This window comes from Molossus molossus, unplaced genomic scaffold, assembly GCF_014108415.1.
Source record: "Molossus molossus isolate mMolMol1 unplaced genomic scaffold, mMolMol1.p scaffold_m16_p_13, whole genome shotgun sequence".
Taxonomy (NCBI): domain Eukaryota; kingdom Metazoa; phylum Chordata; class Mammalia; order Chiroptera; family Molossidae; genus Molossus; species Molossus molossus.
In genome coordinates this window covers 10,723,579-10,747,839 of record NW_023425348.1, presented here as the reverse complement: position 1 = coordinate 10,747,839, position 24,261 = coordinate 10,723,579, and the positions used below count along the sequence as shown (strand labels likewise).

The 24,261-nt window shown below is 55.1% G+C and overlaps 1 protein-coding gene across 1 annotated transcript in view; it reads left to right on the top strand.

Moving 5' to 3' along the window:
* DSCAML1 (DS cell adhesion molecule like 1) overlaps positions 1-24,261 on the top strand; it is a 357,347-nt gene that overhangs the window by 274,554 nt on the left and 58,532 nt on the right. Inside the window, exons 10-11 of the mRNA XM_036257909.1 lie at positions 572-691; positions 1,495-1,671. Coding sequence (XP_036113802.1) covers positions 572-691; positions 1,495-1,671 — 297 coding nt within the window. The remainder of the gene's footprint in view (positions 1-571; positions 692-1,494; positions 1,672-24,261) is intronic.

Below are 24,261 nucleotides of genomic sequence, written 5' to 3'. Positions count from 1 at the left end.
GGGCGAGGCCGGCCGTGCCCGCTGCTCAGGTCTCTGGGTTCAGGTCCGAATCACAGGCTCTGGCAAGTGTCTTAAAAATCAAAAGGTTCAGCCTGGCCGGTTTAGCTCAGCAGTTAGAGCGTCGGCCCAAAGACCAGAGAGGCCCGGGTTCGGTTCCCGCTGAGGGCACGCACCGCGGTTGCAGTTTGTCCCCGGCCCTGGTTGGGGTCGTGTGGGGGGTGACCACTCGGTGTGTCTCTCTCACATCGATGTTTCTCTCTCTCCCTCCCACTCTATCTGAAGATAAATGCAAAAATGTCCTCGGGTGAGGATTAAAAAAAAAATTGAAAGGTTCAAACCGCTTAGTCTCCAGGCCGGGAAACCGAGGCCTAGTGACGGGAGACGCTGGCCCAGTCACGGCAAAATCAGAGTTGACACTTGAACTCCCAGCCCAGCCCAGCACACAGCGAGCGCCCGCAGGTTCGGATCCGCCAGGCCCTGACTCAGAACAGCCCCCGGGACCGACGTGGAGCAGCACGTGCCCGGAGCCCTGTTAGCCCTGGATGACCTTTCTCCCACTTCCCCTCTGCAGTGCCCCCGCGGTTCGTGGTGCAGCCCAACAACCAGGATGGCATCTATGGCAAAGCTGGTGTGCTGAACTGCTCGGTGGATGGCTACCCCCCACCCAAGGTCATGTGGAAGCATGCCAAGGGTGAGTCCCTGGCCGACCAGCACCTCCGAGGAGCCAGGGAGGGGGAGGCAGGATGCCGATGAGGTCTGGTTCCCACGCACAACCCTAGGCTGGGTGGGAACCCTGGAGTCTGAGCTGCAAGGGGACCCCAGGCTATACGTGATCTGGAGGTCATCTTCGGGCACCCAGGTGTTTGGGCCAGCGACAGCCGTCAGGCTGACCCCAGATTGACCTCTCCCCTCCCCTGCAGCCCTAGAACTCAGTGTACTCTGCCCCACCCCCACCCCCGCTCCTGCCCAGCCCCCAGTCCTGCTCAGCGGTTATTCTGGGGTCCTGGTTCTTCTTGGAGCCCAACTGCACCCAAGGGTGCACTGGAATCTGAGTGATTCCCATGCCCACCTCTTCTCTGGACCACGCCCAGGGCTGACACCAGGGGAATGGGAGGGGGTGCCCAAAGCCCCCCAGAGGGTGGCTGGCCGCTTTCCCAGGCCTGGCCGCCAAGGACCAGAAAACTGCCATTTGAGGGCTCGGGCTCCCCTTTGCCAAGTGACCTGAAGCCAGCTCTTTCTTCCTCTCTGAGGAGTTCACCCCAAAGAAGCTCAGTACCAAGGTGGGCGCTCCAGCTCCAGCTCCTTCCTCAGAGCTGGGGCAGCCCTCTTGGGGTCATTCCGTTGCCCAGGCAACAGGAGCCGTGTGGGAATGCTACATGATGGCCCTAGACCTGCGAGAGAAAGGTGGGGCCGTGCACTGGGGGCGTGCCCTGGGCACTCCAGGCCGCCGCTCCCTCCCTGGGCAGCAGCCTTCTGACCTCCGCCTCCTTCCAGGGAGCGGGAACCCCCAGCAGTACCACCCTGTGCCCCTCACCGGCCGCATCCAGGTGCTGGCCAACAGCTCGCTGCTGATCCGCCACGTCCTAGAGGAGGACATCGGCTACTACCTCTGCCAGGCCAGCAACGGCGTGGGCACCGACATCAGCAAGTCCATGTTCCTCACCGTCAAGAGTAAGTGCCGCCCCCGCGGCCCTCCCAACAGGCCAGGGCGTCTCTGGCACGCCTGCCTCTCCTCCTGGCTTCCACGGTCCGCCTGTGGGGGAGGCAGCAGGATTCCTAGTCAGAGCGGAGCCCGGGACCCCTGGCCGGGGATTCCAAAACACTGCCCTTTCAAACCGTGCCCACACCCCCAGCACCCCAGCTCACCCGCTCTCGCCGTGACAAGCTCAGGATTTGCTCGTGGGATCGTGGGCTTTCTCGTTACTTTGATCTGTGGGCTGGCAGTTCTCTCTGAATAGTCATATGGAACAAATTATTTGTGTTACTTAATTTTTTTTTAACTACTAGCCTGAGAATTTCAATTCACATATTTTTTTGGTTGTTTTTTTTTTTTAGTTTGATATTTTCTCTTTTTTTATTGTTGAAAGTATTACAGATGCCCCCCTATTCTGCCCCATTGACCCCCTTCTTCCTGTTCCCACCCTCCTCCTGCCGTCCCGGATCTTCTTTGGTCAACAGCTCATTTTGTTCTTTATTATGTTATTATATTCCGTAATAAGTGAGGTCATGTGGTGCTTGTCTTTCTCTGACTGGCTTATTTCGCTTAGGATAATACTCTCCAGGTCCCTCCATGTCCTCTCGAAGGGTAAGAGATCTCTCTTTCTTACAGCTGCATAGTACTCCATTGTGTACATGTACCACAGCCTTTTTATCCATTCGTCTACTGATGGACACTTGGGCTGTTTCCAGATCTTAACCATTGTAATAGCACTACTATGAACATAGGGGTACATATATTCTTTCTGATTGGTGTTTCAGGCTTCTTAGGGTATATTCTAAGAAGTGGGATCACTGGGTCAAATGGCAGGTACATTTTTAATTTTTTGAGGAAACACCATATTGTTTTCCATAGTGGCTGCACCAGTCTGCATTCCCACCAGCAGTGTACTAGAGTCCCCTTTTCTCCACACCCTCGCCAACACTTGTTGTTTGATGATTTGTTGATGGAGGCCATTCTGATAGGTGTGAGGTGATACCTCATTGTTGTTTTAATTTGCATCTCTCTGATGATTAGTGATGTTGAGCATTTTTTTATGTCGCTTGGCCATTTGTATGTCCTGTATGGAGAGGTATCTATTCAGGTCCTCTGCTCATTTTTAATTGGATTGTTTGTCTTCCTTTTGTTGAGTTGTATAAGTACACTATGTATTTTGGATAGTAACCCCTTATCTGATGTATCATTGGCAAATATGTTCTTTCAGAGAGTGGGTTCTCTTTTCATTTTGATGCTAATTTCTTTTGCTGTGCAGAAGCTTTAAGTTTTTTTGTTTTGTTTTTTATCCTCTCCCGAGGACATTTTTGCATTTATCTTCAAACAGAGTGGGAGAGAGAGAAGGAGGAAGAGAGAAACAGAGAAACATCGATGTGAGAGGGACACATCAAGTGGTTGCCACCCCCATGACCCCAACCGGGGCCAGGGACAAACTCAACCAAGGTACGTGCCCTTAGCAGGAACTGAACCCGGGACTCTTCAGTCTATAGGCCGATGCTCTAACCGCTGAGCCAAACTGGCCAGGGCAGAAGCTTTAAGTTTGATGTAGTCCCATTTATTAATTTTTTTCCTTTGTTTCTCTTGCCCTAGGTGATGTATCAGTGAAAATCCCACTACATATGATGTCTGAGATTTTTCTGCCTACATTTTCTTCTAGGATTTCTATGGTTTCACGGGTTACATTTAAGTCTTTTATACATTTATTGTCGTGTATGGTATAAGTTGGTAGTCTACTTTCATTATTTTGCATGTAGCTGTCCAATTTTCCAAATGCCATTTATTGAAGAGACTGTCTTTTCTCCATTGGATGCTCTTGCCTCCTTTGTCAAATATTAATTGTGCATATTGTCTTGGGTTGATATCTGGGTTCTCTGTTCTGTTCCACTGGTCTATATGCCTGTTCTTGTGCCAGTACCAGGCTGTTTTGATTACAATGTCTTTGTAGTATAACTTAATATCTGATATTGTGATCCCTTCTACTTTGTTCTTCTTTTTAAAGATTACTATGACTATTTGGGGTCTTTTATGGTTCCATATAAACTTTTGGAGTATTTCTCCTAGATCTGTGAAATATGTCATGGGTACTTTAATAGGGATTACATTGACTCTGTAGATTGCTTTGGGTGATATGGACATTTTAATAATGTTGATTTTTCTAATCCATGAACATGGTTTATGTTTCCATTTTTTTATATCATCCTCTATTTCTTTTTTCAATGTAGTTTTCTGAGAACAGGTCTTTTACCTTGGTTAAGTTGTTCCTAGGTTTTTGTTTTGTTTTTTCAATGGAAAATGGGATTGTTTTTTTGTTTGTTTGTTTCCCTTTCTGAGTGTTCATTATTGGTGTATAAGAATGCCATTGATTTCTGGATGTTAATTTTTTATCCTGCTACTTTGTCAAATTAATTTATTAACTCTAGATTTTTGATGGAGTCTTTAGGGTTTTTTATATACAATATCATGTCATCTGCAAATAAGGACAATTTTACTTTCTCCTTTTCGATTTGGATGCCTTTTAATTTTGCTTCTTGTCTAATTGCTGTGGCCAGGACTTCCAGTAGTATGTTAAATAAGAGTGGCAGAGTGGGCATCCCTGTCTTGTTCCTGTCCTTAAGGGAAATGCTTTTAGTTTTTGCCCATTGAGTATGATGTTGGCTGTAGGTTTTTCATATATGGCCTTTATAATGTCTAGATATGATCCCTCTATTCCCACTTTGCTGACCATTTTTATCAGAAATGGGTGCTGGAGCCCTGGCCGGTTTGGCTCAGCGGTTAGAGCGTCGGCCTTCGGTCTGGAGAGACCCGGGTTCGGTTCCCGCTAAGGGCGCGTACCTCGGTTGCAGTTTGTCCCCGGCCCTGGTTGGTCGTGCGGGTGGCAGCCACTCGATGTGTCCCTTTCACATCGATGTTTCCCTCTCTCTCTCTTCCTCTCTCTCCCTCCCACTCTGTCTGTACAAAAAAATGGAAAAATGTCCTCGGATGAGGATTAAAAAAAGAAAAAAAAGAAAAAAGAAATGGGTGCTGGATTTTGTCAAATGCTTTTTCAGTGTCTAATGATATGATCATATGGTTTTTATCATTCATTTTCTTTATGTGGTATATCACATTTATTGATTTGCAAATATTATACCAACCTTGCATCCCTGGGATGAATCCCACTTGGTCATGGTGAATAATTTTTTAGTGTATTGCTAGATCTTATTTGCTAATATTTTGTTGAAGATTTTGGCATTTATGTTCAACAGGGATATTGGCCTGTAGTTTTCTTTCTTTCTAGTGTCTTTATCTGGTTTTGGAATTAGGATTCTGCTTGCCTCATAAAAAGAGCTTGGAAGTCTTTCTTCTTCTTGAATTTTTTGGAATAGTTTGAGGAGAATGGGTGTTAGTTCTTCTTTTAATGTTCAGTAAAACTCCCCTGTGAAGCTTTCCAGACCTGGGCTCTTGTTTGCTGAGAGTTTATTGATTACAGCTTCAATTTCCTTCATTGTTATTGGTCTGTTCAAGTTTTCTGTCTCTTCCCAGTTCCGATTTGGGAGACTGTGATTCTAGAAATTTGTCCAATTCACCTAGGTTGTCCAATTTGTTGCTATACAATTGTTCATAGTATTTGTTAACGATCTTTTGTATTTCTGTGGTGTCAGTTGTTACTTCTCCTCTTTCGTTTCTGATTTTGTTTATTTTGGTCCTATCTCTTTGTTTCTTGGTGAGTCTGGGTAAAGGTTCATCAATCTTGTTTATCTTTTCAAAGAACCAGCTCTTTGTTTCATTGATCTTTTGGAATTTTTTTTCATCTCTATGTCATTTATTTCTGTTCCTACCTTTACTATTTCTTTCCTTCTACTTGCTCTGGGTTTTTCTTTTTGTTTAATTTCTAGTTCTTTAAGTTGTAGGGTTAGATAGTCTATAAGAAATTTCTCTTGTTCCTGTTGTGCAACGAACTTCCCTCTCAGGACTGCTTTCGCTGCACCCCATAGATTTTGTGTTGTTGTGTGTTCATTTCTTTGATTTCCAGGAAGTTATTTTTATTTATTCCTTGATCTCCTTGGTAACCCATTAGTTGTTTAATAACATGCTATTTCACCTTCATAGGTTTGAATGTTTTTGAGTGTTTTTATTGTAATTAATTTCTAGTTTCATGCCATTGTGATCTGAGAAGATGCTTGATATGATTTCAGTCTTCTTGAACTTGTAGAGACTTAGTTTGTGACCCAACATGTGGTCTACCTTTGAAAATGTCCCTTGTATACTTGAGAAGAGTGTGATTTCTCAGTTTTGAGGTGTAATTCTCTGTAGATAATCTAGTAAATCTATTTGATCTAGTGTATCATGTAGAGTCTCTGTTTTCTTATTAATTTTTTGTCTAGAGGATCTATCCAGTGATGTCAGAGGGATTTGAAGTACCCTCTATGATTGTATTGCTGTCATTTTCTCCTTTGAAGTCCTCCAGAAGTTTTTTAAATATATTTTGGTGCTCCTATATTGGGTGCATATTGTTTACCAAGGCTATAGCCTCCTTTTGGATAGATCCTTTCAATATTATGTAGTGGCCTTCTTTTTCTCTTGTTGTCTTCATTTTGAAGTCTATTTTATCAGATGTGAGTATTGCTACCCCAGCCTTTTTTTTTTATTATTTCTATTTGCTTGGAAATTTTTGTTTTTTATCCCTTCACTTTCATCCTGTGTGAGTCTTTTGTTGTGAGGTGGGTCACTTGTAAACAACATATATATGAGTCATGCTTTCTTTGTTTTTAATTTTTTTATTAATTTATTTTTGTTATAGATGTTTCTCCTTTTGAGTCATACTTTCTCATCCATTCAGCCACTCTGTGTCTTTTGATTGGAGCATTTAAGCCATTTACATTTAAGGTTATTATTGATATGTATTTATTTATTGCCATTTTTATTTATTATGGTTATGTTTCTCTCTCCGTTTCTTCTGCTTATTGCAGCAGCCCTTTTAACATTTCCTGCAGTACTGGTTTGGTGCTAATATGTTTCCTTAGTTTTTTGTGTGTTTTTTTGTTTTGTTTTGTTTTGGTCTGGGAAGGTCTTTATGTCACCTTCTATTTTGAATTATAGCCTTGCTGGTAGAGTACTCTTGGATTCAGATCCTGGTTTTTCAATACCTTGAATACTTCATGCCATTCTTTTCTGGCCTGTAGTGTTTCTGTTGAGAAACCAACTGATAGCCTTAGGGAGGCTCCTTTGTAGGTAACCTTTGCTTTTCTCTTGCTACCTTTAAGATTCTCTCTTTGTCTTTAATATTGGGCATTTTAATTATGTGGGCCTTGGTGTGGGCCTCTTTGGGTTTTTCTTACTTGGGGCTTTCTGCTTCCTGAACTTGTGTGCTTTTTTCCTTCACCAAGTTAGGGAAATTTTCTGCCACTATTTCTTCAAATATATTCACGAACCCTTGCTCATTTTCTTCTTCAGGTACTCCTATGATGTGGATGTTGTTAGTTTCATACTGTCCCACAGGTCTTTTAAACTATCCTCCTGCTTTTTAATTGTTTTTTTCTTTTCAGTTCTCTAATTGAATGATTTTTTTTTCTACCATGTCTTCTAATTCACTGATCTGATCCTCGGTGTCCTCTAATCTACTGGTTATTCCTTACAATGTGTTCTTTATTTCTGCTGTGTCCTTCTTCATTTCTGCTTGGTGGTTTTTTATTTCTAATTGGTTGATGTTTATTGTTTATACATCTTTGCTCATGCAGTTGAGCTTCCTCATAATCTGAACTCTACCTCTGATAACTTGCTTAACTCCATTTCACTTAGCCTTTCTTCTGTAGAATTCTCTTGTGTTTTTTTTTTTTTTTTTCATTTGAAGTTTGTTTCTTTGTTTCACCATTTTGGCTATCTCAGCAGGGTTTAGAGCCTGCCAAATTTTCCTGTGAGTGTTGGTGGTCCACTGATTATGGCTCCCTCTGCTGGGTTTGGATGAGTATGGAAGGGACCATGCTAAACACTAATGTCTAGTCTTACTTTCCTGGGTAGAGTCATAAGCCAAGCAAAGATTCAGTTATCCCAGAGCTTTTACCTGCAGCTGACTATTAGTCTCTGTTACTTAATGAGCCTCAGGTTGTAGCCCTCAGCTGAATGAAAATCCCACCGGTGGGCAGAGTAAGAAGATTTTCAGTGGGTGGGGCAATTGCTTTCGTCTGGGGAAAAGTTGCTTTAAGAAGAAAAAAACTTCTGCAGTATGGGTTACTGAGACAATAACCCACACTGCAGAAACCATTTTCTTCTTAAAGCATCTTTAGCCCAGGGGAAAGCCTTCACAGCTCAGTCTCTAGAGCCAGGACACCCAACACTGAGAGCCAGGTCCAAAGCTCAAAGCTTTCAGAGGCTCTTCTCTGCCTACTGGCTGGCCGGTCGTCTCTGGCTTTAATGAGCTGCAGGTTGCACTTCTCCAGGCCGGGTGGTATTAAATTCCTGAGGGAGGGGCAGTTGCTTCTCCCCCAGGCTAAAGTTGCTCTGGGAAGGGGCTTCTTGAGGAAGATGTCCACTGCCTTATGGGGGAGTGACTCAGCATAGAATTCCTGATGGCCTCCTTCCCAGCTCTCTCCCCAGTGCCACAAACCCCTGACTCTTCTCACAGTTCCAGCCCAGTCCCCCCTCCCTCTGCTGGAGCCCAAGGTGAGTGGCCGTAGCTGTAACTTAGTGCACTGGCCCTTCAGAGACGTGCCGGTATTCCCTGCGCCTCTCCCTGCTGGACGAAACCTCTGCTGTGGTGCTTTTCTCAGCCAGGTGTTATGTGGGCATCTTTCCCTGTTCTGCCCCTCGGTGCTGGGGAGCCAGCTTGGGGTTTTAACCCCAGACTTCTCAGAGGGAACTGCTCACAGCTAAAACAACCCTCGGCTGCTACCCGTGGGCACCCAGCCAGCCCTCCTGTGCCTCCACAGCTCCTACCAGTCTCGATTTGGGGTCCTCTTTACATTCCTGGTTATAAGGGCTCTCTCCAGCTGCTCTTCAGTTGGTTTTTCCCGATGACTTGTCTTTATTTTAGTTTGGTCCTGGGAGACGGTCTGTGTAGCTTCCATTCACTCCACCGCCATTTTCTCTCTCCTCTTTGTTACCTAATTTACACCTGCCTGTGTGCACGCTGTCTGTGACTTGGGAAGGAGGGTGCCATGCACACAATGTAGGACCAAACCTGGGTTCCGATTTAGATTACCTGAGGGTCCGTGTGACTACGCAAGTCACTTTCCCTGTCCAGGCTCTCGTTTCTTCACCTGTGCTAGGGGGTCATTCCCAGCCGACCTGCGCAAACAGTGTGGGAACAACACAGAAACCGATCGCAGAAAGACAAGACACATTAGAAAAGCTGAAAGAGCAATAAAACCCATTGTAACTTGCTGCTGTATCCAAGGGTTCTAAGACCCAGGCATAGAGCCGATCTTGATGGTCTTAGAAGCCCAGAACATCCCTGAACTCTGTTGTCACAGACACACATTCCTACTGTGTGAATCTACCTCTTTACTCTCTTAGGGGTCTGTATAACGGGCCCCCAGGAATCGTGTCCTAGGGACCTCAGTGTCCATCGGGCCCCACATCAGGAGGTGGGCCACTGGCCATCGAGGACAGTAACGAGAGCCTGAGTTTTAGAGTCCGATCCACCCCATGTGAGTCTGGGCTCCATGCCATGATTACTCGGCCTTGACGAGTTTACCGGGCCTCTCTGAACTTCATCTTCCTGATATACAAAATGAGAGTCATAAGAGCGCCGTACCTGGTGTATCCTGTGCCGAGAATTAAGTCAGATGACATGTGTAAAGTGACCAGTAGGGTAACTGGCCAACAAAGGGTTAGCGACCAGTCTCTTGTTCTCTGTGGCGGTCCCGCCAGGGTACGAGAAGGAAGGGCTGGAGAGCAGAGCCCGGTGCCGGCCTGCTCCGCATCCCCCAGGAGTCCCCTTCTTAAAAATCAGCTTCTTGATCGCTTGCCAAAACCTGTGTTCGGCTCCGCACCAGGCAGGAAAGCCCTGGAAATCGATGCTCGGGGAGCTGGGAGCCGGAATCCCCGCCCTGGGCAACCACTTCCCTCACACTATCAAAAAGCACTTTGTCCTTAATAAAACCAGGCCATCAACGTACATGCCTCCGCCAGGGAGAGCTTGGCTAATGCCGGCGTGTGAGGCCAGAGGAGTCGCAGACACCCCCGGAGCCGTCCTTGGCATTCGACTCTCATCGCCCCCTCAGGAGGGGGAGCCCGAATGCTCAGGCTCTCTCAGTTGGGGGGGGGAGTCTTTGCTGTTTTTCTCCAAGCTGGGGATTTCCACTGAGCGAGTGTGGCCGTGAATTGGGGGTACCTGGTTTCTCTGGAGATGAGGGGTGTGGTGCCAGGCGGCCCAGGGACGGGGCAGTGGGCCGTGCGTGCGGAGACCCGGTTCACCTCAGCTGTGGCCAGTGGCACAGAGGCCCTCTCTGGGCCCGAATGGTTCTGTTCTGTCCTCACTTCCGAACTCCTGCCGGAGCTGGAACCCGGAGGTGTCCGGAGAAGGTGCGCCGTGTACACCCAGGGCCGCCTCCTGAGCGTGCACCGCCACACACACTGGGCCCCTCTGCCCCCGGGGACTTCAGGCCCCGCTCATCGGTCCCCCCCAGGTGGTCTGCACCTCCTTCCTTCTGTTCCTCCCCCTCGCCCTGAGCTCAGCTGCTGTCGCCTCCCTGTGCTTCCTCCCAGGGTGACGCACACGCACCCGCTTCCCTGCACCCAGTCCGCCCCCCGCACACCCCAGGTCACCTTGCACCCCCTCCTGAGCGCGCTCACACGCCGTCTACACCGCGTCTCTCAGCACTTCCTCCACGGCCTCTCCACGCCAGCCCCTCGCCCCTGCCCCTCGCGGGACCCCTGGGCTCCCGCAAATCCTCGCAGCCGGGGTCCCCGAGCCCTCACACCCTTTCTCTGTCCCCAACACCCCTTTTACTGCGGTCCCACTGTTCCCAGGGCGTCCAGCCGTGCTCGAGGCCCCCGTGCCCCCGAAGGCCAGCAGGAGCCCAAGAGGCAGGGCCGGGGCCCTGAGGCGTCAGTGGGGCGGCTGAGCACAGCCCCCGCTCCTTCTGACCACAGCCTGTGCGCTGCTGAGCCGAGAGCCTGAGCGTGGAGCCGTCCCCCGTCCCACGGTCGCACTCGGTCGCACTCGGCCGTTTGGGAGGCCCTGTCCTGTCTTGCTGTGAGGACGGCAACAGCTGCCTCCCAGGAAGAGGGGAGGTGCCAGGTCTCGGTCCCTGGGCGGCGAGTCCTGGCTCAGATCCGCACTTGCCTCGGTGGACTCATGGTCTGGTAGACAGAGCGGAGATCGAGAGACAAGACGAGGTGCTGTCCCGGCGCAGTGGCTCACTGTCCCTCCTCCCTTCTCTGGCCTCAGTGTCCTCCTCCGCACAGGGAGAGGCTGCACTAGAACCTGCACTAGCTGATCCCTTCCGGCTCAAGCCGTCTCTGATTCCAGCCGTGCGCGTGGCCCTTCCAGACCGCCTCCTAGAACTTGGTGGGAAATAAACGTAAACAAGAAGCAATGACCGAAAGGCAGAGGAGGCCGTTCCTCCTCCAGTTGACACACGGAGGAAAAACAAAACGTATTCAAAGTCCGTGCTTCACGGAGGGCAAGTTCAGGGCAGGCTGCTCAGTCTGGGGTTCAGGGCACTGGCTGATGCCGCCCCAGAGACCAGTGCCCCTCGTGCAGCATGTTACCCGATGAGACAGGCCCTGTTACATCCCCCAAGCCCCTCCACTTGGTGAAGACTCCGGTGATTGGGCCAAGGCAAAGCCCACGGCCCATTGAAGCCATCGGGCTCTTTGGTCTGGGTTTTGATTTGTTTGTTTAACAAAATGTCAGACCCTTAAGCCAGATCCGAGGGGCTCTGCCAGGACACCCAGCTGCGGAGTCTCCGGAGGCAGGAGGAGGAGAACAGAGCACCCTGGGGTGGGGGAGCGAGGAGTCGGCCCACGCAGAAGGACGCCCCTGGGTAGACCAGAGCCGGCCAGCCCTTGTCCTGGGTGCAGAGGGCAGGAAGCTGTGCATCCGTGGACCTGAGACGGACCCCATTTCCAGCGGGCCCTTCCCGCAGGGCAAGGACTCTGGCTAAAGAAAAAGGCTGCCCAGGGCCAGCTCCCGTTCTAGACCTGCGCTGGGCCCAGGGAGCTCCCTGCCCGAATCCCCGGAGCCAACTTCTCAGGCCTTCCGAGGCTGCTTCCCCAGGCTGTCTTCCCAGAGGGGGGCCTGCCACCAGCGTGGCCCTGGACCTGAGGGGCGCCTGTCTGCAGGGCGCACAGACGGAGCCGAGGCCTCGCACCTGCCTCGAGGTTTTCCAGTGTGCTCCCTGGGGTGAGCCCTGTCTCCTCGGCAGGGTGGGCGGCTCCTCCGTGGGAACCCCTGCCTTGGGCACCCTGCCCGCACAGGCCTCTGCCCATGGCCTGCCTCGCTGGGCACTGACAGGCTGATTGCCCCCAGTTCACAGGACTGTCCAATCGCATGCGGGATCACAGGTCCCCTTGGCACTTGCCGCTGCCTTTACAAGCCCCTGATTGGGTGAGGCTGGGCAGGGCAGCCGCTCTGCGGGTCTGTGCACAGTGGGGCAGGACAGGGCAGCGGAGCGGCAGGCACGGTGCAGGCTGAGGCTGGCTGGGCCGCACGCAGGAGCTGGCTGGGCCGCACGCTGGAGCTGGCTGGGCCCGCCACCACCGCGGAGCTGCGGGCAGGCTGCTTGCTGTCTCCACCTGGGTGGTGGCTATTGGCAGCCTCCTCTGCCCGGCCTCCAGAGGACGGAGAGGGCCCCACCCTGGCCTGCGCCACGCTGGGGGTCTCCTGTGCAGGCTGGGGCCTGGCCCCCCGCCTCTGGTGCAAGAGAGAGGGAGGAGAGGAGGGAGTGGGCCATTGCCATGGTTTCCACGGAGGTGCCCATCCCGCCACCTCTTTGGCCCGACTGACTTCCGGGCGTCCTGGGGAAGGAGCAGCACTTGGTCTCCTGCTCCATCAGATGAAGTGAGCAGAGGCTGGCACAGCCGTCCCCAAGCGGGCTCCCTCCGCGGCGGTCTGCAGCGTGGGCAGCCCGGGCTCTCCCACCCCACGCGGGACCCAGGGAGGCCAAAACGAGTCGACGGCTTGAGAGGCAGGAAGGTCCTGGCCAGAGAGGAGAGTTCCACACCACCTCCCAGGTGCACGGGTCAGTCACTCCCTGTCCCTGAGACGGTCGGTTCCGTATCCGGAGACATCGCAACCCTCCTCTCCTCTCCTCTAGCCCGAGGCCAGAGCTCAGCGAGTGGGTCACGCTCTGCTGTGCCAGTGCGGACTTGGCAGGGAGGGTGAACCTGTGCCAGGACCTGCCGCTCAGAGGCTGGAACCCGTGGTGTTTCGGGGTTTTCTAGAAAAAAAGCACGTCCGAACCAAAGAAAGGGGGGCTCCCCTACAGCATCATGACCTCCACTCCCAGTTGAAACGTGCCTGTGTGAGGGTCTCAGCTGGCCCTTGCTGCCCAGAGGCTGCAGGTGTGGTGGCCTTGGCGCATCAGCCCACCTCACCCTGTCCTGCCGTCCGTCCTGTGACCGTGAGCAAGGAAGGGCTCCCAGCCCTGGGCTCTGCCGTGTCGTCCACTTTCCCTGAATCCAGCGCCAGCAGATCCAGCGAGTAACGAAATCACACACATCATACGTGCCCGCCGAGGCCAGGGTGCCAGTGAACACAGGGTCGCGGGGAGTGACGAGGATTATCCCTGGGGTCCTGTTTCCTAGCTAAGAGAATACAGGCACACAAGGGGCTAAAGCAGTGTCTCCAGACCCTGCCCTAAGCGGGGAGCCCAGAACTGCCCCCCAATTATGATGGAAGCCCCTGTGAATGGTGGAGGCACAATACACTGCTGGATCAATCAAGCAAGAGACAGGTGCTTCCCGTAGCCCGGGGTGCCCAGCATGGTGTCAAGGTCTCAGAGAACGAAGGACAAAGTTGAGTCACCATCCCGTCCTTGGGGACTTCCAGACCAGTTAGGCAGCTGGAAGTAACTTCGGGAAACCAGGCAAGAGCACGCGCCACGGCCTGGCACTAGGAACATGCTGGGTTAGAGGAGCGGACCTGTGTAGACAGACAAGCTGGACAGCTGGCTGGAGGAGTGGGGCCTGGGTTGAGCCTTAACGAATGGGACTGTTTGGACAGGCACAGGGAAGAGAGGAGTCCCCAAGGAAGGATCTTGAGCAAGGAATGAAGAGGAAGGGGAATCTAAGGTCATTGTGAAGGTACAAGGACCAGCCCCGACGTTCAAGTGAACAAAAGGAGTTGGAAGGTTCAGGGCTCGAGGCTGAGAGAGCATTACGAGGGTGCCCCAGCGGAAATGGGTGGATGGGAGTGGAGAGATGGCGGGGTTGCGTTGAGCACGTCAAGCTAGGAGGGCTGGGGGTGCCCAGGACGGCGGGAGCTGGCTGACCCTGCCGGGGTGTCTGCCTAGAGCCGTGTGCTGGCCCAGGTGACCCACAGCTCATGCACGGCCCTGGGTGGCTGCGGGCGTCCTGGCCGGAAAGAACGAGGCTGGTGGGCCAGAAGCCCAGGATGCCCAGCCGGGGTGCCAGGCTTCCCTGTGGGCCTCTTAGGTCTATGGACATGTGCGACCAGGCGGAATTAAGAGTCTGAAGGACATTTTCTCCTGTTCATGCGGCTTAGGTCCAGGCTGGCCACTGTGCATTCGATGGTCAGTTGCTACTGGGTGCGTGCTGAGCGCCTGTCCCTGGGCCAGGTGCCAGGGAGGACGGGGTGGGGTGGCCCTTGCTTGCCCACTGCCAGCCTGTGCGTGGGGCTGGAGGGGAAGGGGGTGAGCTCCTTACAGATCAGGGGAGCAAAGCCCCTATGACCCGGCACCTTGGGTAGCCCCTCGGTTCCACGGAGGAGAGGCCATGCTGTCTTCCTGCCCACTCTGCCCAGAGAGCCTCTGTCACGCGCTGGAACCTTGTGCTGGTTTCCCAGGGCCACTGTCACGGAGAACCACAAACCGAGCAATGCGCCCGCTCAGTTCTGGAGGCTGGAAATCCAAAGTCCGGTGTAGCAGGGCCGCGCTCAGCAGCGCCGGCGCCCCAGGCCCCCGCCGCTGGGCTGCCAGCACTCCTGGGTGCCCCGTGTCCGCCCCCACCGCACACGCGGTCTCCCTGTGTCTGCACCCTCCCCCTGTGTGCGTCTCTCCTCCTCCTCCCACGGGACACCAATCCTACGGGATCAAGGGCCCTGCTCTGCAGTGAGGCATCTTAATCCCATCTGCAAATACCTTGTTTCCAAATAAGGTCGCAGTCACGGTGCCAGGGGTTAGGACTTGACATGTCTCTGGGGAGACACCATTTAACCTACAACAGTCTGCCTGCCCAGTGATTTATCCTCCTTAATTCCATGCTTCCCAGACCTCGGGGAGCCGAAACGCCCTCCTTTCCCGCAGCCTGCAGCTGCCCTTGCCTGAGTCCAGCCAGTTTCCTACCCAGAACCCGTCTGCACGCACATGCACACACGTGCACACACGCACACACACACACGCACACATGCACACACATGCAGGCGCACGCACGCGCACACACACGCACACATGCACACACACGCACGCGCACACACACACACATACACGCACGCACACACTTGCCAGGTCTGCCCCATGTATGCGCAGTGGACAGCGAGGGTCCCACGTGCCCTCAGCTGCCCGGGCACCTCTGCACCCGCTCTCGGAGCTGAGGGGTCGCTGCCATGCGATGTGAATTAATCTCATGCTTCGGGTGTGGCTCAGTAATCAGGGAGACAGGAAGCTGAAGTGGGTGTGATCAAATTCACGCCGTCCTGACCCTGGCTCTTCAGGGGGGAAACCAAGCGAACCCCAGAAGGCACCCCCGCCCCAGTCCTTCCCCGGGGAACCGGGGCCGCTGCCAGGGCTGTGCAGAGACCCGCCCTGTGCCCCGCACACCACGGCGATGCCCCTTTGTGCCAGCTCATCTCACACCCAGACCGCTCCGGCTCGGGGATCTTGTTCCCAAGGAGCAGGACTCGAGCCGACGAGGGCTGGGTGGGTGGCAAGGAGGGGCAGCCTGGCACGGCAGTCTTTGGGAGCCCTTTCAGAACCACAGGAGCTGCGGGCTCTGAGCAGGGAGCCCATTCTCCACCCACAGAGCAAGTGGGCACAGCTCTCAGGACCCTTCAGGCCTCGGTCCCCGAGAGAGCCTGTCTGGGCAGCAAGGAGGGGACCTGCCCAGAGGAACGCCCCTTCTAGTCAGAAGCGCTGGGGGCTCCTGGACAAGTCTCACGGGGTCCCCCAGGACTTCTGAAGAGGACAGACCTTTCCCGGAGGTGGTGAAGAACACCCAAGGTCGCCGCCTTCCCCCAGCCCTGGAGGTCGCTCCCACGGAGGAGAGGGCGGTCCGGGGGCGTCTGCCCGAGTGGGAAGTGGGAGGAGGGTCAGCGGTCTGTGGTCCTTCCCCAGACTGTGGGTGGGAATCACCTGACTTGGGGGTGCTCTTAAGGAATCCGGGTCCCCAGCCCCCTACCCTGGGCCGGTTATCAGAGCCTCTGAGCGTGTGGTCTGCGCAGCAGGACGTTTGAAAAGCTTCCCGGGTGATTCTGTGTGTGGCCTGCGAGCCCGCTCCCTCGGGACGGACCTAAACTAGCAGAATGTGGCCTCCTGGTCTCCTGGTTTCCAGACCGACCCTCTGGCCCCAGGATGGGCTGATTGTCTTCAGGCGAGCTGGGCGCTCCCCTCCCTGGCACCTGCTCCACTCCCCACTGCCCTGTTCTGACCGCGGCACCTGGGGGTCAGGCCGCATGCCCTGGACGGGGCTGGCTCTGCTTCTGACTGGCTGTGTGACCGCGAGCAATTTACTTCTCTAAGCCTCAGTTTCCCCACTGGTGAAGTGAGCATAAAAATACGGTTGTTGTTGCCCTGGCCGGTTTGGCTCAGTGGTTAGAGCATCGGCCTGCGGTCCTGAGAGACCCGGGTTCGGTTCCCGCTAAGGGCATGTACCTCGGTTGCAATTTGTCCCTGGCCCTGGTCGGTTGTGCGGGTGGCAGCCACTCGATGTGTCCCTTTCACATCGATGTTTCTCTCTCTCTCCCTCCCACTCTATCTGAACAAAAAATGAAAAAATGTCCTCAAATGAGGATAAAATAATATATAGTGTTGTTGCCCTGGCCGGTGTTGCTCAATGGTTAGAGCGTCGGCCTGCGGTCCTGAGACACCCGGGTTCGGTTCCTGCTAAAGGCACGTACCTTGGTTGCAGTTTGTCCCCGGCCCTGGTTGGTCGTGCGGGTGGCAGCCGCTCGATGTGTCCCTTTCATGTCGATGTCTCTCTCTCTCTCCCTCCTACTCTATCTGAACAAAAAATGAAAAAATGAGGATAAAAAAATATATAGTGTTGTTGCCCTGGCCTGTTTGGCTCAGCGGTTAGAGCGTCAGCCTGCGGACCAGAGTCCTGGGTTCGATTCTGATCAAGGGCATGTACCTTGGTTGCGGTTCGGTCCCTGGCCCTGGTCGGGGTCATGTGGGAGGCAACCAATCACTGTGTCTCTCTCACATCAATGTTTCTCTCTCTGTCTCTCTCTCTCTCCCCCTTCCTCCCTCCCACTCTATCCAAAGATAAATGGAAAAATATCCTCGGGTGAGGATTTTAAAAAATGAAACATAGAATCGCTGTGTGGAGTGAGCCCAGCACATAGCGTGTGCTCACGAGCGTGAAGCCTGTGATCACTGAGCCCAGGCTGTGGCCGGTGCAGGGGCCTGGGCCCTTCCTGTAGAGCGCTGCATCCCGCAGGCTCCCCCGGCGGCGGGCCCCTTCCCGGGCCCCTTCCTCCCCGCGCACACTCCTTCGGGTGTTTGTAACTGATTCGTCCCTCCCTGGTGACCCGGGAACTTGTCACAAACATCAGCTGAGCTCCGATCACCAGCGGGAAGAGGGGAAGGGAGGCAAAGACAGGGGACGGACTCCCCCGACTCCTGCGCCCAGCCCTGGCCCACCCGGACTGATCCCCTCTCCAGCCCTACCCTCTGCAGCTCCCCCCTCACTCCCTCTGCCACTCAGCCACGGGTGCCATCCCCATGCAGCTGCCCACGCCTGGGACCAAGCCCAGGACGGGAGAAAAATCGACCAGGCAGAAGAAGGTTAAACTAAGCCCAGAGGGAAGGGCAGGCGCCTCTCAATGGTCAGGGGGCTTGGGGCTCCTTCCTTCCTGGTGCTCACCAGCTGTGTGACTTCGGGGAACCCCATGGCCTCTCTGAGCCTCTTCTTCCTCATGGCAGAGTCGGGGCTGGGAGCCCCCAGGCCACCTGAGCAAGGATGATGCTGGTCACAGAGCATGTCCAGGGCCATGTAACTATGAGGAGCAGCCCTGCCCGGCTGCCGAGGGGGACCCCAGAGAAGGGGGGACGCTGGAGGAGCAGGGAGCGGCCGAGCAGGTGCCGAGCGGCCCCAGGACTCCGTCTGCAAACCTGGGGGTGAGCGAGGAAGGAGAGCTGTCTTGTGTTTGCAAAGTGTCTCCGCCTCTCACGTCAAATTAAATGTAAACAGCAGCTGGTCTGGGCAGGACCTGGGGTGACAGCGGCCGACCTGCGAGAAATTTCACAGACGGGCCAGTTACGTCATAGCTGACAACAGCCTTGTTTCTGAGGCTGACTCCCTCCCCCACCCCACCCCACCCCACCCCCTCGCACTGTCTCAGGAGGCCCCAGAGCAGGGCGAGCGCAGGGACGGGGGCTCCGCACAGCCCACGCCTTGCTCCTCTCCCTTGTGTCCGCCGATAGGCCCGTCAGAACCAGGACGAGGACCCGGGTCTGTGCAGAGCTGTGAGACTGGGCCTGAGCACCTCCCAGGAGGCTGCCCCTGCCCTGGGGTGTCTACCTGTGCCCAGGGCAGGCGAGCAGGGCCCTGGGGAGGCCTGGGCAGGAGAGGCGGCCGGCGCTGCAGCACTCTTGTTTGCACGGATGCGGGCTAAGTCCTGGGGACAGATGCTTCCCTCCAGGGCCTCAGTCGGGCCGGAGACGAGGATCCTGCCTCAGGACCTGCACTGGGCAGCGGATGCATGTCTGGAGGAAAGCATCATACTGGCTGGTCGGGGACAGGCCCTGGGAGTCCGCGATACCCCTCTGGCCTCTACCGGTTCCCCCCAGTTTGGCCATGCTCAGTGCTGGGCACCAGCCCAGGCTCTGGGGCTGTAAACTGAACATGACTTCCCACGGGACCCCCGACCTACAGGGGCCCTACTGAAAGGAGCTACGCCCCTGGCCGGTGTGCCCGGTGGTAAGAACGTCAACCTGTGCACTAAAGGCTCACGGGTTTGATTCCCAGCGAAGGGCATGTACCTGGGTTGCAGGTTCAATCCCAGCCCTGGTCGGGCAGGTGCAGGAGGCAGCCAATCGATGTGTCTTTCTCACATCGATCTCTCTCTCTCCCCCCCTCTCTCCCTCCCTCCCTTGCACTTTCTCTAAAAATCAATGGAAAAAATATCCTCTGGTGAGGATTAACCAAAATAAAAGAAAGAAAGAAAGAAAGAGAGAAAGAGAAAGGGAGAGAGAGAGAGAGAAAGAAAGAGAAAGAAGCCATGTATCAAAGAGCCACATGAGTGTCCCTGACACCTTTCTGCTCGGCCACTCCCTGTTTCCAAGTCCCCAGAGAAGCTCCCCTGCCCCCCCCCCCCTTGTACAAAGAAATTAAGTTTCCCTGGCTGTTAATTGAGTGGCACCGCAGGAGCGGAGTTGGGTCTCACTGACGTCTCCTGAGTCCTATTGGAGCAACGTGTTTCCTTTGTGGCCTATTAGCATTTACCAAGCAGGACTGGGCCCTGTGCACACGACCCCCCCCCCCGTGCCCCCCCACGCTCCTCACTGTCCCCCTGAAGCTGCAGCCCCAGCCGTGGCCAGGAGTGGCCTGCTGACGCCGCCGCCGCAGGAGAGCCGCAGTTTCTGGCTGGCAGACCGTGTGCGTGCGCAGCAGCAGACAGGTGGAGAGGGGACAGCCCTGCACCGCGCCACTGTCGGCGGGGAGAGGAAGGCTGCCTTCCGGAAGCCTCGGCTCCATCATTTGAGAAAATGGGGATAACCAGACTTACTTCTCACGGACGTTGTTGGGGGCCTCGTTGAGGCCGAACCAAGGCGAAAGCATCCAGCTTGCTACCTGCCCCACTGCGGGCACAGACCATGGGGCTGAGTCAAGAAATACATAAGACCAGGGCCTGGGATGGGGGAATAATGACAGTCCCTCCCCCACATGAGGGAGGTCGTGTGGAGGGGCTGGAATACCGCCAGCACCAGTGCATGAGAAGTTCCCAAAGGGCATCATGAAAGTGCGTGCACGTGTGTGTGCACGTGCATGTGTGTGCACGTGTGTGTGCATGTGCGTGCTTGTGTGTGCACATGCATGTGTGTGTGTGCGCACGCACCACGTTCTGCAGAATTCTTGGGGTCCGCCTCCAACCCATAATGTGCTCTGGGGCACAGTCAGATCTGGGTGCAGGGAGGGTTCGATTGTGTTTATTACTGCAATTCAGCGGAGCAGAGAGACCTTGTGGTCGGGGGCTGGGGGGCAGCCTCTTATGCTGCCTCACTAAGGCCATCTGTACAGCAGCCAGCTGTGGGCACAGGAGGGCACCATGGCCCGTGCAGGCCGGAGCAGGGCCCGTGGAGGGTGGCGGGCACAGGGCAGAGTTCTCTGTCTGGTGTTGGCAGGAATACCATAGGGCAGGGAGAAGAGAGGAGGCAGGTTCTCTGCCCCTTGCCCAGGACAGGGAGCTAACGACCCCTGTATGCAAGGAAAATTGTATTTGGAATCATAGAATCACCCCCCAAAACAGTGAGCTGGATCCCTGACCATCCTTCCTCTCTCCAGACACCCAGACTCCCCCGGGGCCCAAAGACAAGGGCGTCTGGTCCCTTTGTGTGTTTCTCCCTGGAACCTTCTCAGCCCCCTGGCTGTCCCCCTGTGTGCGGGGCTCGGCTCCTCTGCAGGCCTCTCCCTGCGCAGCGGACACTACCAGACAGCCCCTCCTGGGCCAGGTCGGAGGTCTGTCCTTCTCCCCGCGGTGGCACGATCCCAGCGTTCGGCCACTCTCCTGTGGCACTGTCTGAAGTCTGCCCGTCCTCTGGGCCACACTGCAGCTCGCTCGTGCTTTCTGTCCAGGAGGGTGCCAGCAGACCACGTCTCACGCGTGACCCACAGCTGTAAGTCCCGAGAACGGGGAAGCAGTTCCGAGTGGCCGACCTTCCGCCACGAGGTCCTGGCTGCATGTGCCCAGTGCTGCCCCCTCCCATGGGCCGCTCTTCGAGGCCCTGCCGTCCACCGCACTGTGACCAGGGGCGCACTGCCTCCCTGTGTGGCTCTGCCTCCCCATGTGTAAACGAAGGGTCCGCGTAGATGATACATACCAGTGCCTTCGATGGAAACAAAGTCCGAGTTACATATGCACTTGGAATCTTCCAGCTGCTACATTTTTTTTCAAAAAAGTGAAAAGAAACAGGTGAGGTTCCTTCTAGTGAGCATCTTCTATTTGACTCAATGTATCTACATTAACATAGAGTCACAATGAAAATTATTCATGAGATCGGTTACTTTGCTTCCGCCTGTATGTTTGCGGCCCAGCGTGCTTCTCAGCACAGCTGGGTTGGGACTGGCCACGTTTCAAGTGGCCAGCAGCCGGCCACGCGGCCAGGGGCTCTACCTCGAACACGACCTGGGCTGCTCCGGGCCCTGCGAGTCTGTGGAAGGACCTGGCAGATAGCAAGTGTTTACCCTCCGCTCTTCTGGAACCCCTTGGGGTAGACAGACACGTCGCCGTGTCACAGGCAGCGAGCCGAGGCTTGGGGAGTTGCGTACCTGCCTCGAAGCCCCGCAGCTGGCAGAGCATAAACAGAAGGCAGGCCTGCCCGCGAGCCCTTCGAGCTGGGGGGGGGGGGGGCTCCTGCTCTGCAGAGGTGAGCTGCCCTGAGCTGTGGGCTGTGAGGAGGACATCAGGCTGAGCCAGCTGGCGGGAGGGTAGAGGGAGCCCGCCCCAGGCCCCAGGCCCCAGGTGTGGTTGTTGCCCGGGGCGAAGGACTCGGCTCCGAGGCCTGCCCAGTACCTCTGGAGGCCTGTGGGCTCTGGTCCCCCCGTGCTAGCTCCTGGAACAAACCTGATCGGGAAGAACGCCCCCCGCGCTGGGCCTGACTGCTTCGGTCGTGCAGCCTGTCACCTGCCCAAAGGTCCATAGTCTGGGCCAGGGGGGTCTAACGGCCGTTCCCCGCTCTCCCGGCCCAGCGCCAGGTTTCACCCAGCCAGACGGGCGCCTCTGTGATTCACACACAAGCCCTGGCCGGCCAGCGCAGCCTGGAGAGCAGGGCAGGTGTGCTGGAAGCTTCTCCTGAATGCAGGGCCTTGGAGTCCTGCCAAAAACAGACTGCCCTTCCCCCCCCTCTGCCGACTCTGACCTGTGCTGAGGCTCGACCCTGCCCCCACCCCTTCCACTCCCCACACACACTCCTGCCTCCACGTAAACATCCCAGGAGCAGGACCCTCTTCCCAGGAAGACCTCGGGGCCCTGCCAGCCCCAGTCAAACTCACTGTGGCAAGAGCAGAACCGGCCCCCCTGCCCCTCCCCCACACCCCACACCCCTCCCCCCACATTCCAATCCTCCAGGAAAAACAGAGGCATCTGCAATGCAAAGCCCGTGTTGATGGAAAAGCTCACTCTGTATTCCACCCAGGTTTATGCTGGTGAATTATGCAAATCTTTGATGGAAAAATATTCCTGCACACATCCTTGAGAGTGTAAAACCTTAGTCAATAATTCATACTCAGATGTCTCTGACTGCAGGCTTTTTCTTCATTATAACTTGCTCCTCGTTATTTGTCTTCCACGTTTTACTGTATATCCTGGTGTAATGCCATGCATTGTAAAATTTATCTGCTTCATTATTTGATGAGCTGGGGTTGGGGGTTGTGCTGAGAGGCTGGTGTGAGGGCCACAGCCCCTTAATGTCAAGTCCCACGTGACGGAGGCAGAGGAGACGAGGTGGCTGGACCCACGATGTGACTTCAGGGACACCAGAGACCACCCTTCAGCCCCACACCTGTTCCAAATGTCTCCTCATCCCCCAACTAGCATCGCAGGTCACACCACTACAGCATCATAGCCTCCTTCCTTTCTCCTAAGGCGTGTTTGTCCTTAGAAGTCAGAGGACCCTAGCAGAGGTGCAGGCAAGGGTGCTCTCTGAGTACATCTGATGAGAGGAGAGCCCAAGGGCACTGGGAGGCAAAGGAAGGGCAGCCCCTGAACGGGGCAGGAACACAGTGCCCGGAGGGAGGCGGTTGTGAGGGAGAGAAGACAGAACCCCCTCCTGCCCACGCAGGACAGTGATGGGGATGGGGTGCGCTGGGCGGGTGCTCCACAGAGCTGTGTGCGGAGGGGCCTCCCCTCCATGGGGTGGGGTGGAAAAGTGTCTGATTCTTGCCATCAGCCACAGCCCCTCCCAATCAGTGTCCTTCAGCATGACTGATGGGCTGTCCTCCCCGGACACGTGCCCCTGGGGACCTGTGCTCCGAGGGGCAGTTTCCTCAGGACGGTGCTGAGAAAAGCCGAGGACAAGGACAGGCCTCGATGCGCGGGACTGCTTCCCTTTCCAGGACCTGGTGCCGCTGCCTCTGAGCCTTTGCTCCAGCAGGTCCCACTGCCGGGGCCTCCGCTGTCGCCCCGCCGTGCCTCCGTGTCACTGTGTCGTCTGTCCTAGCTGCCGCTCCGCACTGGGGCTCCTGGCATTGTCCGCTGCTCCCTCGCTGCAGTGACACTGCCTAAGGTCAGGTTCGTGCTGCTCACTGTTCGCTGCACAGCCCAGCACACGGCCTGGCACCCCGGACGCGCTCGGTCAGTGCTGACGGATGGATGGATGGTGCCTTCCCAGGTGCCCCTCTGGACAAGTCCATTTCTCCCAATACATCCCCGAAACTCATCAGCCTGTCCTCATTTTCATGTTGCTCAGCAGGTGTCTGCCTCCCCCTCCTCTTTCCCTGTTCCCCCAGGAGGCAAGGGCCCATCTCATGTCATATGTGTCCCCAAGCCCAGCATAGGTGCTCAGTGCCATCTTCTGAGTGGCGTGGAAGAGACAGGAAGTGGGGTTTCACCGGCAGCGGAGACCGTCTTCCCCTCTGCCCCTGCCCTCCTGCTGCTGGCCATGGTGCTCGGTCCCACAGGGGAGTCAGGACCCAGCTGCCTCTCGTCTTGGCCATAGGCAGGTCTCCTGATGGCCAGCCAGTGCCTTGGTTGTTTCCTTAAGAGCGTCTCAGGGTGGCAATGGGGGCAGGGTGGGGGTGACACCTGTTAGTGCTGCTTAGGGAATCCTAGTTATGGTGACGCTCCCCAGGGCCTTCTGCATTGGGCTGGGAGGGCAGGGCTGCTCCGCGCAAGGAGGGTAGGCCAGATGGCCGCTGTGAAGAGAGCCAGAGCCACAGACAGAACAGAGCCTGTGTTTCTAACTGGGGCCCACAGACCTTCCTGGAGGTCCATGGATCCAATTTAAGAGGTCCATGAATTTGTGGAGGCGAGAATCGCATATTTTTCCATTAACTTCTAAGTGAAATTTATG